The sequence below is a fragment of the Cydia pomonella genome, chromosome 17 (genome assembly GCF_033807575.1).
Source record: "Cydia pomonella isolate Wapato2018A chromosome 17, ilCydPomo1, whole genome shotgun sequence".
Lineage (NCBI taxonomy): Eukaryota > Metazoa > Arthropoda > Insecta > Lepidoptera > Tortricidae > Cydia > Cydia pomonella.
Window position 1 is genome coordinate 13,937,293 of NC_084719.1, and position 26,344 is coordinate 13,963,636.

At 38.9% G+C, this 26,344-nt stretch overlaps 1 protein-coding gene across 1 annotated transcript; it reads left to right on the plus strand.

Moving 5' to 3' along the window:
* LOC133527197 (ubiquitin carboxyl-terminal hydrolase 3-like) lies at positions 1–25,770 on the plus strand. The gene is made up of 11 exons (XM_061864096.1): positions 1–260; positions 1,527–1,671; positions 2,912–3,176; positions 3,676–3,841; positions 11,899–12,077; positions 12,817–12,962; positions 13,264–13,366; positions 13,589–13,711; positions 18,783–18,925; positions 20,506–20,628; positions 21,836–25,770. The coding sequence occupies exons 1-11, from the start codon at positions 170–172 to the stop codon at positions 21,987–21,989; spliced, it is 1,638 nt and encodes a 545-aa protein (XP_061720080.1). The 5' UTR covers positions 1–169; the 3' UTR covers positions 21,990–25,770.
* Positions 25,771–26,344: the final 574 nt, after the last annotated feature.

Sequence of the window (26,344 nt, forward strand, 5' to 3'; positions counted from 1 at the left end):
TTTATAGATGGCAACCCACTTTAATTGTTGTGTTTGCTTTTGCTCCCTAGCTCGATCTCATTCGTTTTGTGAGCTCGAGAGAGTTGTGATAGAAATCTATTTCATTTCCATGAGTTCTAAATTAAGCTTATATTATTTTTATTCGGTTAGATCATACCTATTATGAAGAATGGAATGTACCCATTTGTTAGATAACGTCAAGGTGGACAGCGACCTCATCACAGAAGATACCTCGATCACAAAGAACTGGGATTGTTCAGGTAATGACTTAGTTTGTTAACAAAATATGACGAGAGTTTCATATCTCAAAATATGCGTTGTGGTCGAGACGCCACGTCGCATTTGTTAGGGTTAGTTTGAAAAATCAATACAGCGAAGTTTTATTAATCAGCTGTTATCATGGGTCGCAGAGGGGAAGGGGAAGTGGGAGAAACGGGGTGGGGCGCGGGGTACTCGAATGACCGTGAATGATGAGAATGTCGCGTTACCTGCCGCGATGTGTTAAAAATATTGTTATTTTATGCTGAAATGTTATGATAATAGCATGCGTTCCGTCATGATATGAAACTAATCCTAGACATGGATACTAGGTTATGCACTTTCCTCAAACATCTGCTTTATAAACAAATATCGCTTTCCGTAAAGTCCAAATGGAATGAGTCAGATTCGCATTGATACAATATGTGATCAGCCTAATATGATGTTAGTTTAGTTACTTAATTTCGTATTGCGCAGTGTGTTGAACTAGAAAACACGTCATTCACGTCAATACCTTCGCAAAGAGATAGCACGAATTGTATAAAAAGGTATCAAGATAACTTGAGGGAACTTAACGTATAGAAATTGATCACACCTACCTTACTACTATTTTTGAAAAAATCTTGAACTTCATGTTACTTTATGACAGCTATATCTATAGAAATATAATTGTGTAAAATACTGGTATCCTGACTCTGTTCAATTTAATAAATTAATATATACCTCGTGTAGCTAAATGTTTTGATTAACATAGCTTAAAGTCGTTTTATTTTGGGCCATTCTCAATGAACGTTGTATCTAGTTTGGCCATTGTAATCAGATTGTTCCTAATATTTTAACTATTTCAAATTGAATTCTGATCTGTCAATTGCTAGCTATCTTTTTTCTCACCTAACCTATGACAATCCAGTGTTAAGTAAATAAATATTTGGGGACGATCTTACACTAATCACCCTAACCCCAAACTAAGCAAAGTTTGGATTAAGTATGGGTACTAGGAGATGATATACATAAATACATACATATTACATAAATATATATGTATAAAGATAGATACATACTTATGTGTTATATACATAGAAAATACCCAGGACTCTGGAAAAAATATCTGTGTTCATTACACAAATAAAAGCCCTTACTGGAATTCGAACCCAGGACCATTTGCTTCTTAGGTAACATCACTACCCACTAGGCCAGATCTATTGTCAAAACGAAGTTATTGATTACATTACATTATATTTAATATGTAACAATGTTTTGTTTTGCAGAATGTGCAGCAAAGGATCAGAATTGGTTGTGTCTACAGTGTGGGGTGGTGAACTGTGGTCGGTATGTGAATGGGCATGCAAAGCTACATGCCGAGACTTCGGGCCATCAGCTGTGTATGAATTCTGATGTGTTCTCGGTTTACTGGTAAGTAAAATATATATATGTTAGTCAAAGGTCGATATGCATATGCAGTCTCTTCCCGTTTGACCAAAGCCTTTGGGCAAACCCCAAAATTAATTCTAATTTCACCCTTTGACTGAAGTATTTTTAGTCACACCTAGAAGTTCCTAACTTTACAGGCAAATGTTGAGAGTAAAATATCTGTCTCGGGCTTTGCCTAGTCGATCCTAGAAGTGACTGTCAGACTGTGTCAAACATCGGTCTGTACTGCACTTTGTAACATGTTTAAACCTGTTAGCTTCAGATGCTCAACCAAGGGGCAATCTGTCCAGAAATAGGAGCCCCCCCCCCGTAGCAGGGCTATAACCGCGAAAATCGAAGTTCGTCAATTGCGGGCATTTTTCTCTGTCACTCTAATTACGTTTTAGTAAGAGTAAAAGAGAAAGATCCCCGCAATTTGCGAATTCCGGTTTTCGCGGTAGGCCCCCAGGTCTGTGTCGACTTAGGGAACGAGATTTTAATTACGATAATATTCAAATAATAAACATTTAAATTAAAAAATGACGTTTTATTATACACAATGTAACAAAGTAAGACGTTCTAATACCTAATTGAAGTATGACTGGTTAAGCCCTGATTTCAAGTGGACTTTCAACGTTTGCCTCACCAAATTAGTCTCTCCTTCAACATCATTATTTCAGTCACAGGATTGACTAGTCAAACCTAGGAGCTCCAGAGCTTCGAGGTTTGACTATAGGCGGGTCCACACCGAGCGCGCGAGCGAGCACGTACGTGCGAAGCAATTTCCTCACGCACAAACCGGCCAGTCTAGACGTGCCTCGGCCGAGGCGGCGCGCTCGAGCGAGGAAGACGCACGCGCCGCCTCGGCCGAGGCACGTCTACACTGGCCGGTTTGTGCGTGAGGAAATTGCTTCGCGCGTATGCTCGCTCTTTGTGGACCCGGCTTATAACATATATAATTTGTAGGCACGAAATTAGTTAGTAAAAATAGTTTAAACCAACATTGTATTTTCCATAACTATTTAAATTTTTAATGTCGTGTTTAAACTACTCTTACAATGTTTTCTTTAGTTTAGCCGGAAGGTTTTTTATATAATTGTTTATTTGCTTATCTTTTTCTCTTGTATCTACCTATCTGTCACATTGGTAACTAGTAAATCCTTTAGTGATAGTATTATAAATCACTCTTTGTAAAATATGACTTGTAATAAAATATCAAATAACTATATTATTTAAATTTCAGCTACAAATGTGATGACTATGTATCAAACGACACAGAAACACAATCAATAGACAAAATAAGGCAAAGTATTATGCAAATAAGAAATGTGACCGACACAAATAGTAACCTAGGTAATGAGGAAAACAGTAAAGATGGCAGCGAGCCAAACAGTTGTTCATCCTCCTCCTCAGCGCAGGAGCCTTCTTCTAGCAAGGAAGCCAGGGGTGCAGACACGACAGAAGCACAGGAGGGCTCGGATACGGACAAACGGACTAAAAATACTAAGGTACTTACATGTTCCTCGTAGTAAGTAGCGACGACCGGTCTGGCCTAGTGGGTAGTGACCCTGCCTATGACGCTGATGGTTCCGGGTTCAAATCCTGGTAAGAGCATATATTTGTGTGATGAACACGGATATTTGTCTCTGAGTCATGGGTGTTTTCTATGTAATTAAGTATTTATAATTATATATTATATATATCGTTGTCTAGGTACCTACAACACAAGCCTTATTGAGCTTACTGTGGGACTTAGTCAATTTGTGTAATAATGTCCTATAATATTTATTTATATTTATTTAAGTCCCTATTGTCCTTTTTTAACGAAAAGTTAGTGCTAACTTGATAAGTAGGTAAAATATCAAATGATTCGAGGAAGTCATTGGTATTTATAGTATGATACGATTCTGGAGTATGAATGAGTAATAAGAATAAGAGAAGCATACAAAATCAAATACACTCAAACTCAATGTCTTGCAAATCGGTTAAATGCGCTTTTTTTTGCAGACGCCCGAAGAAACAGTTCGTAGCTTAAGGCCGCGTTCCCGTAAAAGATCCCACTCCGACGACAGCAGCTCGGCGGAGAGCGGCCCCAAGAGCAAGGAGAAGAAGGGCTCGCCCTGCAACGGCAACAATCACAGGGAGAAGAAAGTTGTAGGATTAAAAAATTTAGGTAGGTTCAGTTTTTATTTATTGAGAAACAAACAGTCAATAGCCGGGTCCACACAGAGCGAGCATACGCGCGAGCGCGAGGCAGTTTCCTCACGCACAAACCGGCCAGTGTACACGTGTCTCGGCCGAGGCGGCGCGTGCGTTTTCCTCGCCCGAGCATACCGCCTCGGCCGAGGCTTATGCTCGCTCTGTGTGGACCCGGCTATTCAACAACATTAATCAGCAGTAAATAGACCCATAGTTTCCTTAATTTACATATCAAAATACGAAGCTAATGCACTTTTTAAATACAAAAAAAAATCGTATTTAAATGCAAAAAAATTTTGCAATACTTGAAACAAATATCTACAGCTTGTCTATATACAGTACAAGTTGACATACTAATACATAATAAGTACAGATGCAGTTTTATAGGTCCTTGTTTTTACCGAGCCAGTGGGTTTGCGATAGCAAAGTATCTATAGTATTTCTCAAACTCGAACCCTGGGTAGGATTATTCCCAATAGTTACCACCAAGTTGTTACCACTGGTAAAAGCTGGAAAAAAAATCCCATTAGTTACCACTGGTAACAGCTTGGTGGTAACTAGTGGAATAAACCCAATGGGTAGGGTAGTAGGTGTCACCTCCATATAATTTAATTTCTGCTTAATGTGTTGTATTATTTGTATTGTTTATGTATTGAGGTGTACAATAAAGAGTATTTGTATTGTATTGTAATTTATAACCTAAAAACGCCAAATCTCGCAAAATTGTATTTGTCCAACCTCTGTATGTATTTCCTAACTTTATTTGCAAGAAGTTAATTTTAGTTGTCAAATTGCCTGCTAGATGTCGCTATACCATGTGTTGAAAATCCTAGATCGCGGTGTTAAGATTTTCCCGAGAAACATGACGTCTGGCCGGTACTAAACATTGTCAAGCTTTTATAACAGTTGTACCTCTATTGAATTTATTACATTATTGTATAGTCAACAAGAGTGCTTTTCTTTTTGGGCCTTTTTACATGGTCCTTCGAGCCGGATTAGTTCGGCTAGTGGATTCGGTAAACTTCGGGCCAACGGACGCCGGGCAAGGTAGTGGTTTGCTGCCAGCGGTGTTAAGGCGAGAAGAGCCTATGTTTCCCGGAGCAGCGTGTGACGTAAGCAAATGCATTGTGACGTCAGTGGTGAGAAGCAGCATTATGACGTAAGCGAATTATATGTGTGACGTAGTGAAGTGACAACCGTGAGTATATTAAATTATTAAATAGTGCAACTGTCAAAAACTTAGTGAAATTTCAACAAATTTGGACTTTGAATAAATTTCATCAAGTTTGGACATAGAAAAATTCGTAGCAAGTTTGGACTTAGAATAGTTTCGAAGAAAGTGGAACGACGGGGAATCCACGCCCAATTTTGCCAAGATATTGCTAAGTTCCAAACACTTAGAAAATTTCACCATGGAGGCTCTTATAAAAGTGCAACAGGACTTGTATTTGAGAATAGATAAGGCTAACACTAACTTTAAAAAATCGCCTAAGGAACGGCTTAACTCTGTAGATTATCTTAGCACAAGATTAGAAACCTTAGAATCTTTATGGGAAAAGTTTGTGTCAACTCATACTAAAATCATTCAAGAGTCTACTACACTTGAGTTCAGCGAGTATATTACTGAAGACATATATTCTAATGCGGAAGAGTTATTCATGGATTATAAGTCGGATCTTAAGATTGCCTTAAACAAACTAAATGTTTCGATTCCTGGAAAGAGCACTGAGTCTACCATAATTGAGAATAAGTCTGATGTTAATCAAGGCAAATCGGTGATGGTAAAGCTACCAAAGATTTCAATTCCTACGTTTTCAGGAAATTATTCTGAGTGGATTAGCTTCAGAGATCTATTCACGTCGCTCATCCATAAGAATAGAGATTTAGACGACGTCCAAAAATTGCACTACCTGAAAGGTTATTTAGTCGGTGAAGCTGAACAGCTTTTGCGTCACGTACAGATCACGCAGGATAATTACAGCGCATGTTGGGAGAAATTGGAAAAGCGCTATAATAATAAGAAGTATCTTTCTAACTGCATTCTCAAACGCTTCATGAGTCAGAAGAATATTACGACGGAGTCCGCGAATGCACTCAAAGAATTGCTGGACACTACAAATGAGTGTTTAAATGGATTGAACAACTTAGGCATCGACACAAATACATGGGACATAATTGTGATTCATATAATTTGTCTTAAATTAGACAACGAGTCTAGGAAACAGTGGGAACTTAAGGTTAGCGAGTCTTCTGAAGATTTGCCCACACTCAACCAACTTCGAGAATTTTTAGAAACCCGATTTAGGGCACTCGAATGTTTTGATGGGAAATCATCGAAGACTAGCTTTGTTTCAAAGAAACCCAATGCACAATGTAGTAGCAACTTTAAAGTGCATCATGTCACTGAAATTTCTTGTGGCTATTGTTCAGAGAATCACAAATTGTGTAATTGTAAAGGTTTTGCAAAAATCGATGTTGATGCTCGACGTGATTTCATCCAGTCCGGTAATTTTTGCTTCAATTGCTTAGGTTCAGGTCACAACGTATATTCCTGTCGCCAATCTAGTAGATGCCGAATTTGCAAGCGCAAACATCATTCTTTACTGCACCCAAAAACTAGCACTCAAGCAACCGATTCTCAAGTCAAACCTACTCAATCGGTTGAAGGCAGTATTGTTGCACATGCAACAACAGCTCCATCATTATCGTGTGATGAGCCCAATAATGTAACAACTTGTTTTTCGACCAGTCGTGGGCAAGTTTTCTTGCCAACGGCTTTGGTTCAAGCTCAGTCGAAAACAGGTTCAGGTATAACCCTCAGATGTTTAATCGACCAATGCTCGGAAGCCTCTTTTATAACGGAGTCTGCAGCACAACTGCTGGGACTAAACAAGGTTTCCCACAAGAGCACAGTCACGGGTCTAGGCGGTGAAGAGAGTTCACCTGTGAACTCTAAGGCGGTGGTAAAGGTAAAAATTTCATCACTCCTAGAACCTGACTTTGAAGTGAACGTGCATGCTCATGTTTTGGGCAAGGTAACATCGAATCGGCCGAGAAAACGTATTGTCATTGATTCGTGGTCTGAACTGTCTAAATTAAATTTAGCAGATTCCACATTCAACATTCCCGGCAAAATCGACTTGCTCCTAGGAGGAGAGGTGTACGGTCAAATACTTTTAAACGAAATGATCAAAGCTCCACAGGGAGCACTCATCGCTCAGCGAACGTCTTTAGGCTGGATCGTTTCAGGGCCAACTCACTTAGGTGAGTCGGAAATTCGTAACAGCGTTAGCGTTAACCACATTCATTTAGATGAAAATGAGTTACTCAAAAAATTTTGGGAGCTCGAGGCTGACCACAATACGACAGATCCCAAGCAACATTACACTGAAGACGAGAAGAAATGTGAAGAATTTTTTACTGCTACCACTGAACGTGATAGCACAGGTAGATATATTGTGAAACTACCATTTCGTGATCAAGATCCCAGTTGCAAACACGGAAACTTTGTGCCTATTGCAACTAGGCGTCTCAACCAATTAGAAAAGAGGTTCGCAAAAGATCCTGAAATGAAGAAACGCTACACAGATGTCATCAATGAATATCTTGAGCTAGAACACATGGAAGAAGTTCCCCCAGGACAGGAGAACAACCCAGATGCAGTTTACTTGCCACATCATGCTGTCATCCGAGATGACAAATCCACGTCAAAGCTTCGGGTAGTTTATGACGCGTCTTGTCCTGGCTCTAATGGCGTATCCTTAAATCAAGACCTATTAGTAGGTCCAACTCTGCAACCTGTTTTGCGTCATACCATCCTTCGTTGGCGTTGCCATCCTATATGTCTGGTAGCAGACATTGTTAAAATGTACAGGCAGGTAAAAGTGCACGAAGACGATGTAGATTTTCAACGCATCCTATGGCGTGAAAACTCGGGGGAGAAGATAAAGCACTTGAGACTGCTCCGAGTCACTTTTGGTACGGCATCAGCACCCCATCTCGCAGTGCGTGCTCTTCAGCAAGTAGCCCACGATGAAGGATCACAGTATCCAAATGCTGCTGATAGGGTCCTCAAGCATTTTTATGTAGATGATTTGTTAACAGGCTGTGAATCTGTAGAAGAGGGTAAAGTAGTGTACCAAGAGATGAATGAACTTTTGAAAAAAGGTGGATTCCAATTACAGAAATGGAGCAGTAATAATGAAGAATTAATGCGTTACATGAAAGAAACTGATGTCAAAGAGGAAGGAAGTCTCCAGTTGAAGATAGACGTTGTCATGAAAATTCTGGGACTGGTCTGGAATCGCAGAAATGACGAATTTGAATATTCGGTACAGCTTCCTCCACTCAAAGTTCCTGTAACAAAAAGAAGTGTCATATCTGACATATCAAGGCTGTTTGATCCACTTGGTTGGTTAGCTCCAGTGATCATAGTGGTTAAAATTTTCATCCAGAAATTGTGGCTTTCGGGAATCGAATGGGATGATGAAGTTCCACCACAATTACTGAAGAATTGGCTAAACTACAGAGAAAGTCTAAACCAACTTACCGAATTCAAGCTGCCTAGGTGGAACAACGCTAGATCCAATGTAACTGCGGAACTTCAGGGATTCTGCGACGCTTCTAATGAAGCGTTTGCTGCTGTTGTGTACTTGAGGACTGTAGATGAAGAAGGAAAGGTGCACGTGTCACTGATCACGTCCAAAACTAAAGTGGCTCCTATCAAACAAATTTCTATTCCACGTCTGGAATTGTGTGGAGCTGTGTTACTCACCAAATTGCTGGTTGAAGTAGCCGATGTTATGAGTATCAGCAAGGCAAACATTCATGCATGGACTGACTCCACAGTGGTCATTTCTTGGCTAAATAGTCGTCCAAATCGATGGAAAACTTTTGTTGCCAACCGTGTATCTGAAATAATAACATCAGTTGAGCCGCACCAATGGTCCCATGTCTCTTCGAAAGATAATCCTGCAGACTGCGCGTCTAGAGGTACACAGCACCTGAGTAAAGAAGAGCTCTGGATAGAAGGTCCGTCGTGGCTAAAAAATAAAGAAATTAGCTACAAAAAACCAAACATAAAAGACACGAAGTTAGAAGAAAAAAGCACTAAAGCATGCTTCGTGAATACTTGTGGTAATGATGTCACAGCAGATGCCGAAGAAACACTTATTTCAAGGTTTTCTAAATTGTGGAAACTGCTACGCATTCTGGCTTTCTGTAAACGTTTCTTGAAATGTGCTAGAAAAGAAAAAGTAAGTTTATGGTTAACAAGCACTGAAATACAAGAGATTTTGAAAATGTGTATTAAGATTGTTCAAGCGAATCATTTCAAAGAAGAATTGAAAAATCTGAACGAAAATAAAACAATTAATAAGAAGAGTCAACTTACCTCACTAAACCCTATAAATGATGAAGATGGTATCCTGAGAGTTGGTGGAAGATTAGAGCATGCTGGAATCAGTGAACAAATGAAACACCCAGTTATAATTCCACATAAGTCGCACTTCACAACTTTGGTCTTAGACAACGCGCACGAAAAAACTCTGCATGGCAACCCACAACTGATGCTCAATTACTTAAGATCTAAATATTTTGTCATCGGAGCAACCAATTCCGTTAAGTTATTCGTTCGCAAAAATGTGACTTGCGCTCGCTATGCTGCTGCATCGAGACATCCACTGATGGGACAGCTGCCGTCAGTTCGAGGAACTGTCAATCGCCCCTTTTTTCAGAGTGGTGTGGACTATGCTGGTCCAATAAACATGCGCACCTCAAAGGGAAGAGGCCACCGCTCTTACAAAGGCTACATCTGCGTTTTCATTTGTATGGCTACAAGAGCAATACATCTTGAAGCAGTCAGTGATTTGACAGCTCAAGGATTTATTGCGGCCTTTAAACGCTTTACAGCACGCCGTGGTCATTGCGCTGATTTGTGGAGCGACAATGGAACAAACTTCGTAGGAGCTGCTCGTGAGCTGAAGCAGTTATACGCGGAAGAACGATCAAGCATAGCTGTGGAAATTGCCGACCAGCTTGCTACAAATTCCACTAATTGGCATTGGATTCCTCCACATTCTCCAAACTTTGGAGGCCTCTGGGAGGCGGGAGTCAAATCCACAAAACATCATCTTAGACGAGTAATTGGAAATTCCACCTCGACATTTGAGGAAATGGCAACAGTTTTAGCTCAAATCGAAGCTTGCCTCAACTCAAGGCCTATGTCAAGAATTAATAGTAACAACATTGATGATCGTATACCACTCACTCCTGGGCATTTTCTGGTTGAAGAGTCCCTAGTACTTGTCCCGGACTCTAACTATGAGTGTACCAATGTAGATAGTTTAAGAAGATGGTAGCTAACACAGAAAATGGTCCAAGATTTCTGGCGCCGATGGTCGCGTGAATATCTGACTCAGTTTTACCACCGTTATAAGTGGGCTCATCAAACTCCCGAGCCAGTGGTAGGTAGTGTGGTGTTAGTAAAGGAAGATAATTTGACTCCAGCAAGATGGTTATATGGTGTAGTCACTGATAAACACCCAGGTCTGGATGGAATCACTAGAGTAGTTAGTTTACGTTGCAAAGGGAATATTATCAAACGACCTGTTGGCAAACTATGTTTTTTGCCAATAGAAACTTAGGTTGTTAGTTGTTTTTTTTTTGTCTTGTTTCTTGCCAAATATAAGTTGAAGTTTTTTTTTTAATTCTGAGTTTGTAGTTATACATTTTGGATATCAGATGTTACAATTACTTTCCACTGTGCCATGTTACATGACATTTTGTTTTTTTGTTAGAGTTAGTTGTCTCATGGTGGGCGGAAATAAGGACACTTGTGTTATTATTGTCCTTGGTGGGCGGAATGTCCAACCTCTGTATGTATTTCCTAACTTTATTTGCAAGAAGTTAATTTTAGTTGTCAAATTGCCTGCTAGATGTCGCTATACCATGTGTTGAAAATCCTAGATCGCGGTGTTAAGATTTTCCCGAGAAACATGACGTCTGGCCGGTACTAAACATTGTCAAGCTTTTATAACAGTTGTACCTCTATTGAATTTATTACATTATTGTATAGTCAACAAGAGTGCTTTTCTTTTTGGGCCTTTTTACAGTATTGATGATCAGCATACCCATCGAGTTTGTAAAATAGCATAACATTATTCTTAGGGGGCGTCCACAAATTACGTAACGCAAAATTCCTTATTTTTTGACCCCCCCCCTCCTCTCATGTAACAGGACCGTCACGCTTATCTGGGACCCCCCCCTTCAATTCCGTTACGTAACTAGTGCTTTGTAAAAATCTTTAGATTAATATTCAGAAAAGAAATACAGGTGGTAGTATAGATACTTTTTAACCAAAAATCTGTCTGTTTTAATAAATCATTAAACTGTGGTTTCAAGGAATCAAGAAATTTAATCATCTATGAACGGGACAATCGGTATCGGCTTCGGCGGCGATCCCATTTTTTGTGGCTAATATTTTATAATAATACATAAAAACACAATTTTTTTTTTTTTTAAATCGTGCGTGCCGTAACGCCAACCTTGACCCCCCCCCCCCTCCCCAACGTAACAGGACCGTCACGCTTGGCCTGACCCCCCCCCCTCCCCCCTCCAATTTGCGTTACGTAATTTGTGGACGCCCCCTTATAGCTTCGCACGTCAAATCTAATGACTCAATGTCTAAGAACCACTTGCACCAATCACCCTGGAGTTGCCATGGTTACCAGTACAATTTGGGTTAGCGGGATGGTGCAAGTGCCGCTAACACCAATATGTTAAGTATTTTCTAATTATAGGTTTGTAATTGCTTATGTTACTTATTTAAAATTCTTCATGTCTAGCCACATATGCTGTATGTAACATGAAGCAATCACAAAAATATGCTAGCAATTATGAGGAGTGTAACCTTTGCAAAATAATCAATATGTAATTTGGCAACAGCAAAGGAATATAATTCTACTAATTACCCTGTGAATTCAATGAAATAACATCTGATTAAATTAATAAGCTGAACGCTTGCAATTCCAGGCAACACATGTTTCATGAATGCGGTGCTCCAGAGCCTGAGCAACATCCAGGAGTTCAGCTGCTACTTCAGCAGCTTGCCGGTCCTGGAGCCGAAGACCAACGGCCGCAAGGTGTACCACTCCCGCAGCTACACGCGCCAGGAGATGACGGACGTGGTGATGGCTGAAGAGTTGAGAAAGGTAACATTTATGGCTCTGAGCTGTGGACCTTCGAGACCCCATTGCCTCCGCCATTTTGAAAAATTCCAAAGCGTAAATTTCGAGATTGTCCAGTTTATGTTTCCGATTTAGACAAGGAGGCAGACCAGTTGTGCCTCAAGAATGTTTGGGGTCGGCAAGTGAAAGGCGAGTCGGCAAGTTTTAATTATTAAAAATCGGATGATGGAGAGTGTCCATTTCGAGGCGTCTTGCTGCACGAGGGGTTAAGGCATAAGATGTTCCCTTACCCTGTCACGGCCTTTTGATGGTGCGTTTTCTTATTTGTTTTTTTACAAACTTTTATTTAAGTTGCAATGTACCTATGTATGTAAGGGTCAAATCTTGCAAGTTAAATTTGAACCACTTCCCGGTTTCCGACGAAGCTGAAAATTTGCATACATATGTAAGTCGGGTGACAATGCAAAATTATAAAACAACGCGTTCTAATTGTGTTTGGGGTTTTTAGAATTGTCTCGATGAGTATTAGTTGCCCGTGGGAATAAAAGTACAGTCAGCGATAAAAGTTTGTACCAAAAATGAATTTTTTGCCAAAAACTTATTTCCTATCGAGCGACAGCAGTTTAATCAGGTTTCGAATGGAAGTTACTAGAGAGAGATTGTCAATTATATTTTTTGGCTAACCGTATTATGATCGATTTTTCAAAAACTCCGCTGGCTGAACTCGCAGCACCTTAACATATTTGTTATTTAAATCTCGTAGGTGCTGATAAACCTGAACAGCGGATGTGGCGGCAAGGGAGCAATATCACCAGAGTGCCTGTTCCTGGTGATATGGAAGGTGGTTCCACGCTTCCGCGGGTACCAGCAGCAGGACGCGCACGAGTTTCTGCGATACATGCTAGACAGGTGATTTTTACACGTCAATACGTCAATAGCAATTAAATTATAGAATTTTATACAATCTTGATATAATAGAGAGTTTTTCAATTCAGTACCGGGTCTGGGCACCGAAGCTTGCTAAGTTACCTAAGTAAGGTACGAGATTAAAAAGCATTATATTGTGGTTTCGATCAATATATAGTGATATTTACTGTAAGGAAATAAATTTATTCATTTTGTACTTGTTTTTCCTAACGATGCCATATTTCTGACGTAACGTAAAAACGCTAATAATGATGAACAAATGCTTCGCCACCCCGTGCCGTAGACTGCACACGGAGCTGCTGCAGCTGCTGCCGCCGGCGCGCGCGGAGGGCCCGCCGGCCGCCTCCATCGTCACCGCCGTCTTCGGCGGCACCCTGCAGAGCGAGGTGACGTTTGGCAAATTCAATTATTCATTTTACTGATAATATATGTATTATATAGAAAACCGCAGGTTATTATTATTTTTAAACAAATAATTATGTTTAATAGCACGTAGTTAACGTTCATATTTTTTTAAGGTGCGTGGCAAATGCACATGTTTACGCGAGAAAGGTCCGGAGTATTAAGAAAAGTAGATAGAACTATAATGAAACATGGTTTTTGTACAGGTGCGCTGCTTAGCGTGCGGCGCGGAGAGCAAGAAGCTGGACCCGTTCCTGGACCTGTCGCTGGAGCTGCCCGACGCCGCCGCGCCCGTGCCGCTGCTGGACTGCCTCGCGAGCTTCGTCCAGGTAACATTGGACCTGCCCTGCCTCAACAAAACTAAAACTACCCCGAAATCGCTGAAATATAGCTCTGCCACTCGAGCCTCATAGGCTATTTAGCTAAATGTGTCCGCGGCCGACAAAACGTCCCACGTCGCTTGCCATAAGGACGCCTTGACAGATTATTCGTCTAAAATACAAGCAAATCTCGTCCTTATGGCGAGCGACAAGCGAAAAACTGAGCACTACATCTACCAATTAAGCTTATTTGAAAACTGAAACGTCAACGATAACTTTATTCGCAGATAAGTGAAAAGTAGCTTATTCAGGGCTTATTTATACAACAGGATAATATTTCATAATATTCTAGTTACATACTGTAACATATTGATGATACGTATTGATAACATTAAGGTGGTTCGACTAGGTTACCCAAAGCTTAAACCTCACTAGATGGCGCCACAATTGCAAATTTTGAGTTTTAATTTTTTTGTGGAGTAGTCTTTGGTATTTCTATACTGTAAATTATGTTTAGCGCACTCTTTAAATAAATATTGAACTATTAAAACAAACATTGAACACTTCATTGTACAAAAACTACCCCTTAATGTCGACAGAATGTTTCTTGACTCTATTTCTAACTATCACTCACACATTCAAACAGTCGTACTGGGATCCTTGTAGTAGACAATTTGGCACAGCGTGAGTAGGCTTCAATAGCGTTGCGGTATGTACGTGGAAATACATGCAAGAGGATGTGGGTTCGAGACTCATTATTTTTTTTTTGTTATCAGTATTATCAAGTACCTATTATTAATAAATTATTTTATGAGAAATATGAGCGTTTTTCCATAAAAATATTAAAAATCTGATTCTCACACATCATGATATTTTTGGGTTCTTCCAACTCAGAATCACTAGTATAATCAATCCTCGTGCTATAAAAACCCGAAAATTTGTATTGAAATTTTAGTTTTACACTGAAATTTCTATCACACTAAAATGTGACGTAATGGTATGGATATTTTAGGATATCTTTTTTTAATGCTAGGGTGGAGAAGATTCTAAGTAGAATGAACCTAAGAAAGTCCAAATTTGTAAGTCAGATTTTCCGGTATTTTTTTCAAAAAAAAACGCTGTTTTCCCTTACTGCCCAGCCTTTAAAAAAGTAGGTACTATTTTACAGTAGAATTAAAACTTTTTTTTTACGATACATTTAATTAAATTACAGTAAGTTACAAAATTGCATTGCCTTCTATTTATAACTATTATAAAAAGAAATGAGATATTTACCATGTTTGTTTATATTATTGATTTCCCGATATTTTGACACAACTAGAAGTTTCACACAATGCCTAGGGATAGAAAATTATTTATTTATTGTCAATTTTATTCAACGGATCACATCATATCCAATTTATGTGTTTTATGTATTGCATTGTTTTCTACCTAGTTGGTTATTAAATTCTGTTACTGCAATAATCTTTATCTACATAAAATATACCAACGAAAGTTTAATAAAGTATATATTATAAAATAATAAGTAAAATGAAGTACACAAAATCAGGAATCACATATGACAATATCATTCAAAATCGCCTCCTCTGGCTTTGACACAGGCCCTGAAACGATGAGGCCAGTCATCAATAGCGGCACGCACGATTGTCATGTCTAATTCCGTCACTGTCTTAACTATGGCCCGCTTGAGGGAGTTAAGATTTGTGTGGGGTTTAGCACAGGCTTTCTTCTCAATAACCTGCTATATGGCATAATCCAGGGGGTTAAGGTCCGGGCTGGAGGACGGCCAGTCTTCGTGGGAAATAAAGTCAATTTTGTTCCTTCGAAACCAGGCTTGAGTTGTTTTTGCCTTATGTGCAGGAGCTGAGTCTTGTTCAAAGATCCATGGCTGGTTTTGAAATAGGGTGTGGCTTAAGGGCTTCACTATTGGTTCGAGAACGGTTTCCAGTTTCCGGTTTTCACACCTTTTTCACAGAAATGAATCTGTGTTAGCCCTGAGTATGACACACCCAAAATCATGTTTGGCGGGTGCCCACATTTGTGCAACGCAATAGGGTTGTTTCCATCTACAAATCTTAGGGCATAATTGTATCCCAATAAATTCTTTTGGATTATAAGAACACGTTAAACTACTTTTAGGGGACCTGTAATGACCATATTTTTGCAAATATTGAATTTAAAATATCTTTTGGCACACGTCACGTGACCAAACTCGAAACGTCATTGCAGATTCTGATGACGTCACAACTCTCGGATTGACACTGTTGACGGTTAGGCGATTAACAACAAATGATAAATATCAGTTGACAGTTCGTATCTTCTACGTGTGTATCTATAAACTGTGACGTCACACAATTTTCAAAGAGCGTTTTGGGCGCGAAAGCATCTGTCAAAATATATTTTGTTAATTTAACATATTTAAAGCCGTTTTTAGTATAAAAGCTGAATTTTAAGGCAACTTTTAGTTAATATAGAAAGTAATACAAGCGTTTCAAAAAATTGGAATACGATTCTCTTTTAGGCCCCAATTCATTATAGATACGACGAGATAAGCGTTATGTGTGGTATATAATTATAGCTCACAAATCCACCACATTATGTCATTTTTTATTTTTTCGGTAGCATTTGTTTTAACGGGAATAAAGAGGTTGCAAATCGAGTAACAGAACTTCAGAACAGATATCATTTGATATTTACCAGTCGCTTTTCGGTGAAGGAAAACATCGTGAGGAAACTGGACTAATCCCAACAAGGCTTAGTTTTACCCTCTGGGTTGGAAGGTCAGATGGCAGTGGCTTTCGTAAAAACTAGTGCCTACGCCAAATCTTGGGATTAGTTGTCAAAGCGGACCCCAGGCTCCATTGAGCCGTGGCAATATGCTGGGACGACGCTAGGAAGAAAGAAAGAAATCGAGTAACAGAACTTAGTAACCAACTAGGTATAATAGTTATGACGTAAATGTCCATATCATGTTGGAGTCATATATTAGCCAACTAATTATTCAAGATCAATACACTTAGCTCCCTTAGGTATTCGCCTAAGTACAATCTCGGGCAAAATTGAGTTTTATAAAAATGAACTAGTTTCTAGGTCATATTTTCTATGAATTGGTAATTTTTAGGGTTCCGTAGCCAAATGGCAAAAAAACGGAACCCTTATAGATTCGTCATGTCCGTCTGTCTGTCCGATTCTGTCACAGCCACTTTTTTCCGAAACTATAAAAGCTATACTGTTCAAACTTGGTAAGTAGATGTATTCTATGAACCGCATTATGATGTTTACACAAAAATAGAAAAAAAACAATAAATTTTGGGGGTTCCCCATACTTAGAACTGAAACTCAAAAAATCTTTTTTCATCAAACCCATACGTGTGGGGTATCTATGGATAGGTCTTTAAAAATGATATTGAGGTTTCTAATATCATTTTTTTCTAAAGTGAATAGTTTGCGCGAGAGACACTTCCAAAGTGGTAAAAAGTGTGTCCCCCCCCCCCCGTAACTTCTAAAATAACAGAATGAAAAATCTAAAAAAAATATATGATATACATTGCCATGCAAACTTCCACCGAAAATTGGTTCGAACGAGATCTAGTAAGTAGTTTTTTTTTTAATACGCCATAAAAATTAAAAAAAAAAATTTTTTTCATCAAACCCATACGTGTGGGGTATCTAAGAATAGGTCTTCAAAAATGATATTTAGGTTTCTAATATCATTTTTTTCTAAACTGAATAGTTTGCGCGAGAGACACTTCCAAAGTGAAAAAAAGTGTGTCCCCCCCCCTGTAACTTCTAAAATAACGGAATGAAAAATCTAAAAATAATATATGATATACATTACCATGCAAACTTCCAACGAAAATTGGTTTGAACCAGATCTAGTAAGTAGTTTTTTTAATACGTCATAAATGGTACGGAACCCTTCATGGGCGAGTCCGACTCGCACTTGGCCGCTTTTTGTAGACTCCAATTACAGTTACACTTTTCCTGGTTTTTCGCGGACCAGAATATCGATGATTTTTGTAACTTGATTTAGACGTTGCTATCATTTTCAATCCAAAAACACATAAAATCACAATTCAGAACATGCGGCAGCGTTGTTTTCTATCAAGTACGTCAAGCACCAGGGCGGCTACCGGGAAAATCGAAATTCGTCAATTTCGGGCATTTTTCTCTGTCACTCTAATTACGTTTTAGTGAGAGTAAAAGAGAAAGATCCCCGCAATTTGCGAATTTAGGTTTTTGCGGTAGGCCCCCAGGTCCTGTCAAGTTTCAGCAGTGTTGCCAGGCGAGCAGAAGAGAATTATCGTACTTGAGTGTCAATATTATTGTACCGTTGAAAAAAATATCGTACGCCAATCAAAAAGGCAGCCCCTAAAAATGTCTAGCAAAATAAGCTTAAAATTCCAATTAATAATAAAAAAAAAGACAATTTTCGTCGAAATTGCGCAAAAAATCTGTTTATGTTTGTGTATTTTTGGGATAGACTCAAACGGTATACAGGAAATTGAGACATTTTAAACTTTAAACTTACACCAAGGAGCCGAACACCCAAAATATACTAATTTTAGCCTATTTCTGAGAGAAAGTGTCATATTATGCTTCAAATTACTAGACTTTTAAGGTGGCATCATCCAAGGGCTGAAATTATAGTACTTTAGTGTACGATAATGCTCTTTGGAACATTATGTCATACCGGGGCCCAAATTATTGTACATGTACGACAATTATCGTACGCCTGGTCACACTGAGTGTCAGTGTCGACAGAGTCAGCTAAAAACGCGTCAAACATCGCAACGTCGCGCCGATGGCCGTCCGAAGCATGGAGTGGCAACGCCGCAATGTATTTGTACACGACATTTGTCACACACACATGAGTAAAATTTATAAAAATATAACGTTGATTATTGCATGATTTCTGTATGAAACGAAGTTTTTCTATTAATTTAGCGCAAATGAATATTCGAAAGTAGATAGATGCGCAACTATTTATGTAATAATATTGTGTAATTAATTAATAAATAGCGATTGTTTTTTGTATGAAAATCGAACCACCTTAATGAAATAAACGTAAACATTCCAGGTGGAGGAGCTGGCGGACACGGAGCGCTACTTCTGCAGCGGCTGCGGCAGCAAGCAGAAGTCCACCAAGCAGTTCCGAGTGCGGCGTCTGCCGCAAGTGCTCTGCTTACACCTCAAGCGGTTTCGTTGGCACAACTACTTCAGGTAAGTTAGCCATCTTTATCCAGCTGTGTAACTTTACATTTCAAATTGAAAAATCTCTAAAAATATTCAGCATCATCTGACAGGTTAAATCTACTAGACTTAAATCGGCCAGGATATGAACCGTTGTTTTTGAGCTCCCGATATTTCGACGCAGTTACATGCATCTTGTTCACGGGTAAGGTTAAATCTAAGAACCTTTACCTAACAAGATTTCTTTTTTTATCAGAAGATTTTGAGCCTGCAGGTGAGTTTGTGTGGGCTAAAAGGAAAGGGGGCGATCGATTCTCCATACAAACGTAGTCCTATCGATATTGACATCATGTAAAATATTTTTACAGAATTTTATATATTTTAGTCATAGCTATGCCCAACCGTTTTAATTATAAAAGTTAGGAGCGAAAAAAGGTCTCATACAAATGTTTAAATCCTCCTAAATCGTGTTATAATGAAAAAATAGAAAAAACATGTTAGGATCCAGAGAGGAAAATGTGGACTACGTTTGTACGGAAAGGTGGTTTTGAGGCGGCCGTCCTCTTTCGTCTTAAGCCTTGGAAGCTAAATTAGAACCAGCATAACCACCAAAGAGAATTTGAAATAGAGGTGAATTGTCAAAGAGAACTTTGTAGCCAGTTAAATTTACTGCCATCTTTCGCCACATGATTAAAACTTTTAGAACGCCATTTGACTTTGATTTCATCCTTATTATCTCACTGATATGTGTTAAAAGTTAAATTTTTTTTTTTCTTAAGGTATACAAAACCCACAATGCGTAGGGACCATGCTCATTATGGGCGACATTTTGTTTCGCGTTTAGTTTAAAAAAAACCGGCCAAGTGCGAGTCAGATTCGCGCACCGAGGGTTCCATACAAACCTCTAGGTATATAAGTAAAAGTTCACCCATCACGACAATCGAGTCATATCAATTATTAAAAATATTTTTATTATATGATGTAACTAAAAACTTACGGTTTTCACAATTTTTCCTTTATCTGTGCTGTAAGACGTTGCTTCGTACCAAATTTCAAGATTCTGAGTTCACGGGAAGTACCCTGTAGATTTTGATTCCCTTGCGAGTGTCGAAAATTTGCGGCATAAACGGCTGTATCTTTTGATTGCGTTGGCTTCGAAATTTAGATTTTTTCATAGCTCCAAGGGACAGTAGACCTGAGTATTTGATATAAATTCCAGCTTCTCAGGAACGGCGCGTGGAGGTATCACCACCCTTTCCTGAGAAAAAGGGCCTTGACAAACAGACAGACGGACGGACAACAAAGTGATCCTATAAGGGTTCCGTTTTTTCCTTTCGAGGTACGGAACCCTAAAAATAATGAATAGGCGGGTCGACACAGAGCGAGCATGAACAGCTGACTGAGTGGAGCCATCTTGCCGAGCAAATTGCCTTGGATGAGGCAAACGTGCTGAGGCAAAAGTTACATGAGCACGCGACCGCGCGAGGCCGGGCGTTTATCGCGCGAGGAAATTTCCTCGCGAGGCTGTTCGCTCTGTGTGGACCCGCATAATAATAATTGACTCCAGTACAAAATGAATGTAAATTATAGTGTAATGTTTGTTGGTGCAGGACGAAAGTGGACACGGGCATCTCGTTCCCGCTGCGCGCGCTGGACATGTCCCGCTTCGTGCTGGAGCGGCGCCGCGCCATGCTGTACGACCTGGCCGCCGTCATCGTGCACCACGGCTCCGGGTAACGCATACCACTATCTCTCTCTCGTTTCCGCTGGACGTATACCACTATTTCTCTCCCTTTCGATCAGATCGCGCTCTCAGTGACGCTCAAGTGCGAATGAGAAATTTTACCATCATCAGTTTGGTGAAAATCCCGTACCAGTAGATTCACCGCAAACTTTGAAAATTGATCGTGCATGACATGAACGAACGATTGAAAATAATCCCAATAATGCACAGGATACTTTAGAGGCCGGGACGGCGCGGTAGTTTATCTCGGACTTTACGTTTTTTCATCAATTTGTTACCATTTGTTACAGCTAATAAAAAAAATATAACCAGTAGTTATCACTTAACACCGTATTTAGATTTTCAAAATTAGGAAAAAGAGTGTGCTAATATTTAGACATATTACCTCATCTGTTATCAATGATAACTACTGGGAAAAATATCCCAATAAAGATGTGCTATTTTAAACTACGCGCGCTGTCGCTAATTTCTAAACACTTTACTCCTGGCAATTGAGTGTTTGTGTAACAATAAGGTTTTCACGCCACTGTTCGGAAATGTGGCAATAGATGGTCTAAAACCAAGCTGGAAATCAAACAATAGCTCTGCAGCACCTGAACCACCACTACTACTATCACATTGGCGATCATTGTTATCATCATCTGGTATTAGTGCGAGTAAAAGGTCTGTTTTTTGGCGCAACTTTTTCGTTCGAAAATAAAATTAGGTTATTTATAGGGCCAATTACTTGTTTAAAAAAACTGTCTTAAGTTTTTTAGCAAACCCGCTTCTAAGTTTAGTCTTTTTGAAGCAAACAACAGAAAAACGCCTCTTAAAAATGATAAAAAAAGTAAAAACGGCGGGATTGGAAAATAGTTACTGAATTGGATAGTGTAAATTGTGTTGGACTAAAAAATACAAGAAACACGTATCTACGCTATAAAAATGAGTTCTTCTAGTGAAGAAAATATAAACATTCCTGGCAAAAATTCATCGCTTTCTTTCAACAAGTGTCCTCATGCCAATATAAATATTAATTTATATTAAAGTACTTATAGTTATGCAAATGTTTTCTTATTTCCTCGCAGTAGTCGTGAAAAGCACTATGTAATGCCTCGGCCGGAAACGCTAAAATGGACTCGTATTATTTGAACTCGTCCACTCGTCCATTTTTGAGCGGTTTTCCGGGCTCTCCTACAATGTAGTATATATTGCAGCGCGGGGTCGGGGCACTACACGGCCTTCGCGCACAACTCGGGGCAGTGGTTCCACTGCAACGACCAGACGGTGCGCGCGGCCGCCGCCGGCGCCGTGCAGGCCTGCAAGCCCTACATCCTGTTCTACATCCGCCGCGACCACGAGCTCTCCTGACCGCCTGCGCCTGCGCCTGCGCCTGCCCGGAGCGCAGCTGCCGACACTTGAAAATTGCTTAAACTTTCGACAGATCTTCGACTGCAGATGATCCTTAACATACGAGAGATCCCAGTAATACGTGCCCGGAACGGAGATGCCGTGAGTTAAAAGTTATGTAAACATTTTAAGAAAAATTTCGGCCCACGATGATGTTCTTAGTGGTTTTCACATTGGATGCGGATTCTCGCGCCGCGTGTGCGAGAGGGATATCGTTATATACGGGCATAGTGCTGTCTAACTCTAACATCGGTGCGGCCTGCGAATCCGTATCAGTGGGTTAACCGCTTATAGTACAACTAATATCAGGTGAACTTCATCTGATATTAGATAACTATAATTATAGACTGTATTTACGTGATCCCGAGGACTTTAATGATCCGTGAACTGTAGAAAGTTTAGTAAAATGTTATTGGAAAAATAAATATCGTGCCTACAAAATAGTATTCACTAGAACGTTAACCGTGTTGTGGTATCACATCTATTTATCGTCTTAACTTTGAGAAATGTAAACGAATTCTTACGTAGTAAAATGTTTTAATAGGTCTTAAAATAAATCTGTGCGATAACCAAGAAAAAGTCTAAACTACCTAACTGAAGGAAACGTCTTTTGGAAAACAACTTAGATTCTAAATTATTTACGCAAATATTTTAGCTTTGAAATAAATACCTATTCTTTCTTAATTCAGACAAATTCACACAAACAAATCAAATTGTACAACTTAGATCATTTCAAACGTTTGGAACGGGTTTTACGACTAAAATCACCATTGTATGAAAAATGTATAATTTTAACGTTGAATCAACGCCTTGTCATTCTTAGCCTACCATTTAGACCTTAACATAAACAAACAAAACAACGTGACTTTGTTGTTCTGCCAATATTATCCCTACTAATATTTTAAAAACGCAAGTAACTTCTGTTTGCGTGCCTTTTATTTGAATTGATTTAAGTAAATGACATTTTGTAAGGAGTTCATTTGAGTCCCGGGAAAGGACATATTGTTAAATTGTACCATTTGTTTCTTGACGAATGACTGAGTCAAGTGGTGTTGTTTGTTTACAACACATCCATTCAAGCTCCAAATGAAAGAGACGTGAATATGTGAATTAAGTGGCGAGTCTCGATAACAATTTACGAAATATTTAGAAAAATTTGATTGAGTGAGAATTTTAGGAATTTTAGGATGGCATCGTTAAAATTATCAATGAACTGCAGACATAAAGGGGCCCACTGATTGCCAGCTGGCTGGGCGATATCGCCCTGTCAGTATTTGCGATTAGGCGAGTCAGAGCGAACATACGCGCGAGGCAATTTCCTCGCGCACAAAACGGCCAGTGTAGGCGTGCCTCGCGCGAGGAAAACGCGCGCGTCCCCTCGGCCGAGTAATTGCCCCGCGCGTATGCTCACTCTGTGTGGACCCGCCTATTGTCAGCTTTTGCGAATAACTGACAGGCCGATATCGTCCGACCAACTGGTAATCAGTGGGCCCCTTAACGGATAGCGGGCCGGTCCCTGGTTATGACAGTTCAAAAGTGCTAGTTAATTTTCGACGTTTGGCGGTTTAGGCATTAACGATATAAATAATTTTACAGTACATATGGGGCTACTTTATAGCACTAGTGCGAGAAGTAGCATATTACGTTACTGTGTCGAACATTTAAAGGGCCATATGTACTGTAAAACGTTGTACGATACATGTGCGAATAGGTAATTCGCAACTCGTGTCGATTTAAAACACTCCCTTCGGTCGTGTTTTAATTTATCGCCACTCGTTTCGAATTTCCTATTTTTCGCACTTGTATCGTAATGTACTATTATGAATGTGGCGATATGAAAATAGCAGTTTGTGTTGTACAATACCAGTAACTAAACTTTTCCCAGTTATTTGTATAATTGTATAGACTCTGCAAAATATAAAAGCATATACATGTGGCGTTCATTTAAAAGGGATGTTTTTGTGAACAATATGCTAAGTGAATAAATCACCCTAATTCAATATTGGATACCTTTAACCTTTAAGCAAAGAGAATTGATTGTAATAGAGAGGTAAAGTCTAAGAAAAATACGTGCCCCTTAGTTTGTCATCCAAAACAAATGGTGCTGTACTGCGCCATATGATTTCGGTCACTGAATAGACAAAAGTCAACTTTTGGCAACCTGAGTTACCGCAAAATGTATGGAGCTGTACAGCGCTATCTCGTTTACCTGTCAAATTCGAACCACGAAATCGTCTTAGATTTTACACATTTTACTCAATCAATATATCTGTATATTTCTGTGCTATACAAGCATTTATGATGAAGATCTATATAATATGTTAAGTTATAGTTTTATAGAGACAAATACTCAAATAAAAATAGTCTATGCAGTTGTTTGAAAGTCTACTTTATAATAATTATGAATTTGGAGCTTCTGTATTATACACAAATTAAGATCCATCGGATTCAAATTGTGATTTTTCTATATGTAATGTGATGCCATGAGTGCATTTTGGAATATCAGAGATGAGTAAATTATAAAAACTGCTAATCTGCTTTCCTCTGAAATAAACATTTTGATTGCAAACGCACTTTAACCGTGTCCTAGACTTAGACCCATGTACTTTCTATGGCACTTTGATCTCGCCTGTTATAATATAATGCTACCGAGTGCAATCTATCGAAATAACGCAGCGTTGTATGAAGATTTGTAGTCTATATATTTGACTTGTCTCTGATAGTATAATAAGTTTTTGTATGAATACCAGCTGTATTAAGCTTGTTTAGTTAGGGGCCATGGCCGTGGATTCAGTTTTACAGTTAGATTTAACATTCCTGTGACATTAGCTATACGCAGGTACTGTCAACCAATTTGAATTCTGTACATTTGGTCATAAAAATACACTGTTTAATTAAAGGTGAAGAAATGTATTCATATATGTCATCGACTACATGATAAAACAGTAACAATACTGAAACAGTAATGAGATATCCCATGATAGAGGTATTAAACTATAACAGAGGCATATCGTCGCTATACTTACTCAAACTCGTATCTCATATACTTATCTAATATATAGATACGAGGTTGGTTGGTGGAGGAGGTAGATTGTGGAAGTATTTGGATAAGTAAGGAGCGTCCAAATCTAGCGAATATTCCGTGAATACAATATTTATGAATACAATATAAGGTGCTAACAAAACACCCTGTTAATGAGAAAATTAATCATTGAACTGATTCTAGAACCTCTTAATATAACATGATGATTATTTTTAGATAAAATTATAATTTATTTATTTTGTTCGGCAATATTTAAGTCATACTTCCACATTATAGATTAAACGAGGGTAAATGAAAACAAAGAAATGATTTGAAAGATTTCTTAATTTAAAGTTTAATAATATTCGCTAGATCTGTTCACACTTTACGCAGATAGGATCAGCGATGTCCACACTTTTTGTCTCAACTTTTCTTCTTTTACGCATATCTAGTTAACGCTACGTATATTCAGTTCTTTTGTATTTTCTTTGGATTTCATATTCCTTGTTATTGTGATACAGAATTCAAATCCTGACCATGGAAAGATCACGAGCTACTAGTATATTTATGAAATCATGTGTGCCGCGTTCGCGCAATTCCCTTTGATGATAATTTGCCGGGTACCTTATGATAGTAAAGTTTAAGGTTTATTTTAATGTAAGTACTTCAATTACTGGAAGTTGATAGTGATTGAATTTAATAAATTCGCCAATGAAACGATTTTGTTGTTTAATTTTAATCGCACAGGTATAATCGCTATGCGAGTAAACTGAAATTTGGTTTTTAATGGATTTTTATACAATTTCCATTCTGATATTTAATTCCCCAGTCCATAAACGATAACGATACTTTTACCTAAGTATATGGTTAATTGAGGGTTAAATCAATGCTATTGGGAGCGTGCACGACTGTCACGCAACCTAGTGTCCGCAATTCTAGGGGAAAACGTCAATTCACTACATCTTATAAAACTACTCCAAAACTAAAAACTACTAAACGGATTTTCATACGACTTTCATCTATCAATAGAGTGATTCTTGAGGAAGGCTTCAGTATATAACTTGTTAAGGTTTTGTGTAAATTGTTTGAAATATAACGATGTTGGCGGAAAAAATCACGCTGGCTAGGAGCTTTAATCGAAAACGCTGCCTTATCCGTTTGAGCTATAACAATACAATGTATGGTGGGGTTGTTTCTTATTCATAGGTCTACAAAAAAGTCCGCGATGTGAAATGTCTATCTTTTAAGGATAACTTACTATATCCATTCTTAACTTCTAGAAAAAGATCACGTA

Excerpts from the sequence above, each read along its gene's own strand:
- LOC133527197 (XM_061864096.1), top strand. The coding sequence starts at position 170 with ATGGAATGTACCCATTTGTTAGATAACGTCAAGGTGGACAGCGACCTC. Across the intron at positions 261-1,526 it reads AAAGAACTGGGATTGTTCAG|AATGTGCAGCAAAGGATCAG; the intron begins GTAATGACTTAG and ends TTTGTTTTGCAG. Across the intron at positions 13,712-18,782 it reads GCCTCGCGAGCTTCGTCCAG|GTGGAGGAGCTGGCGGACAC; the intron begins GTAACATTGGAC and ends TAAACATTCCAG.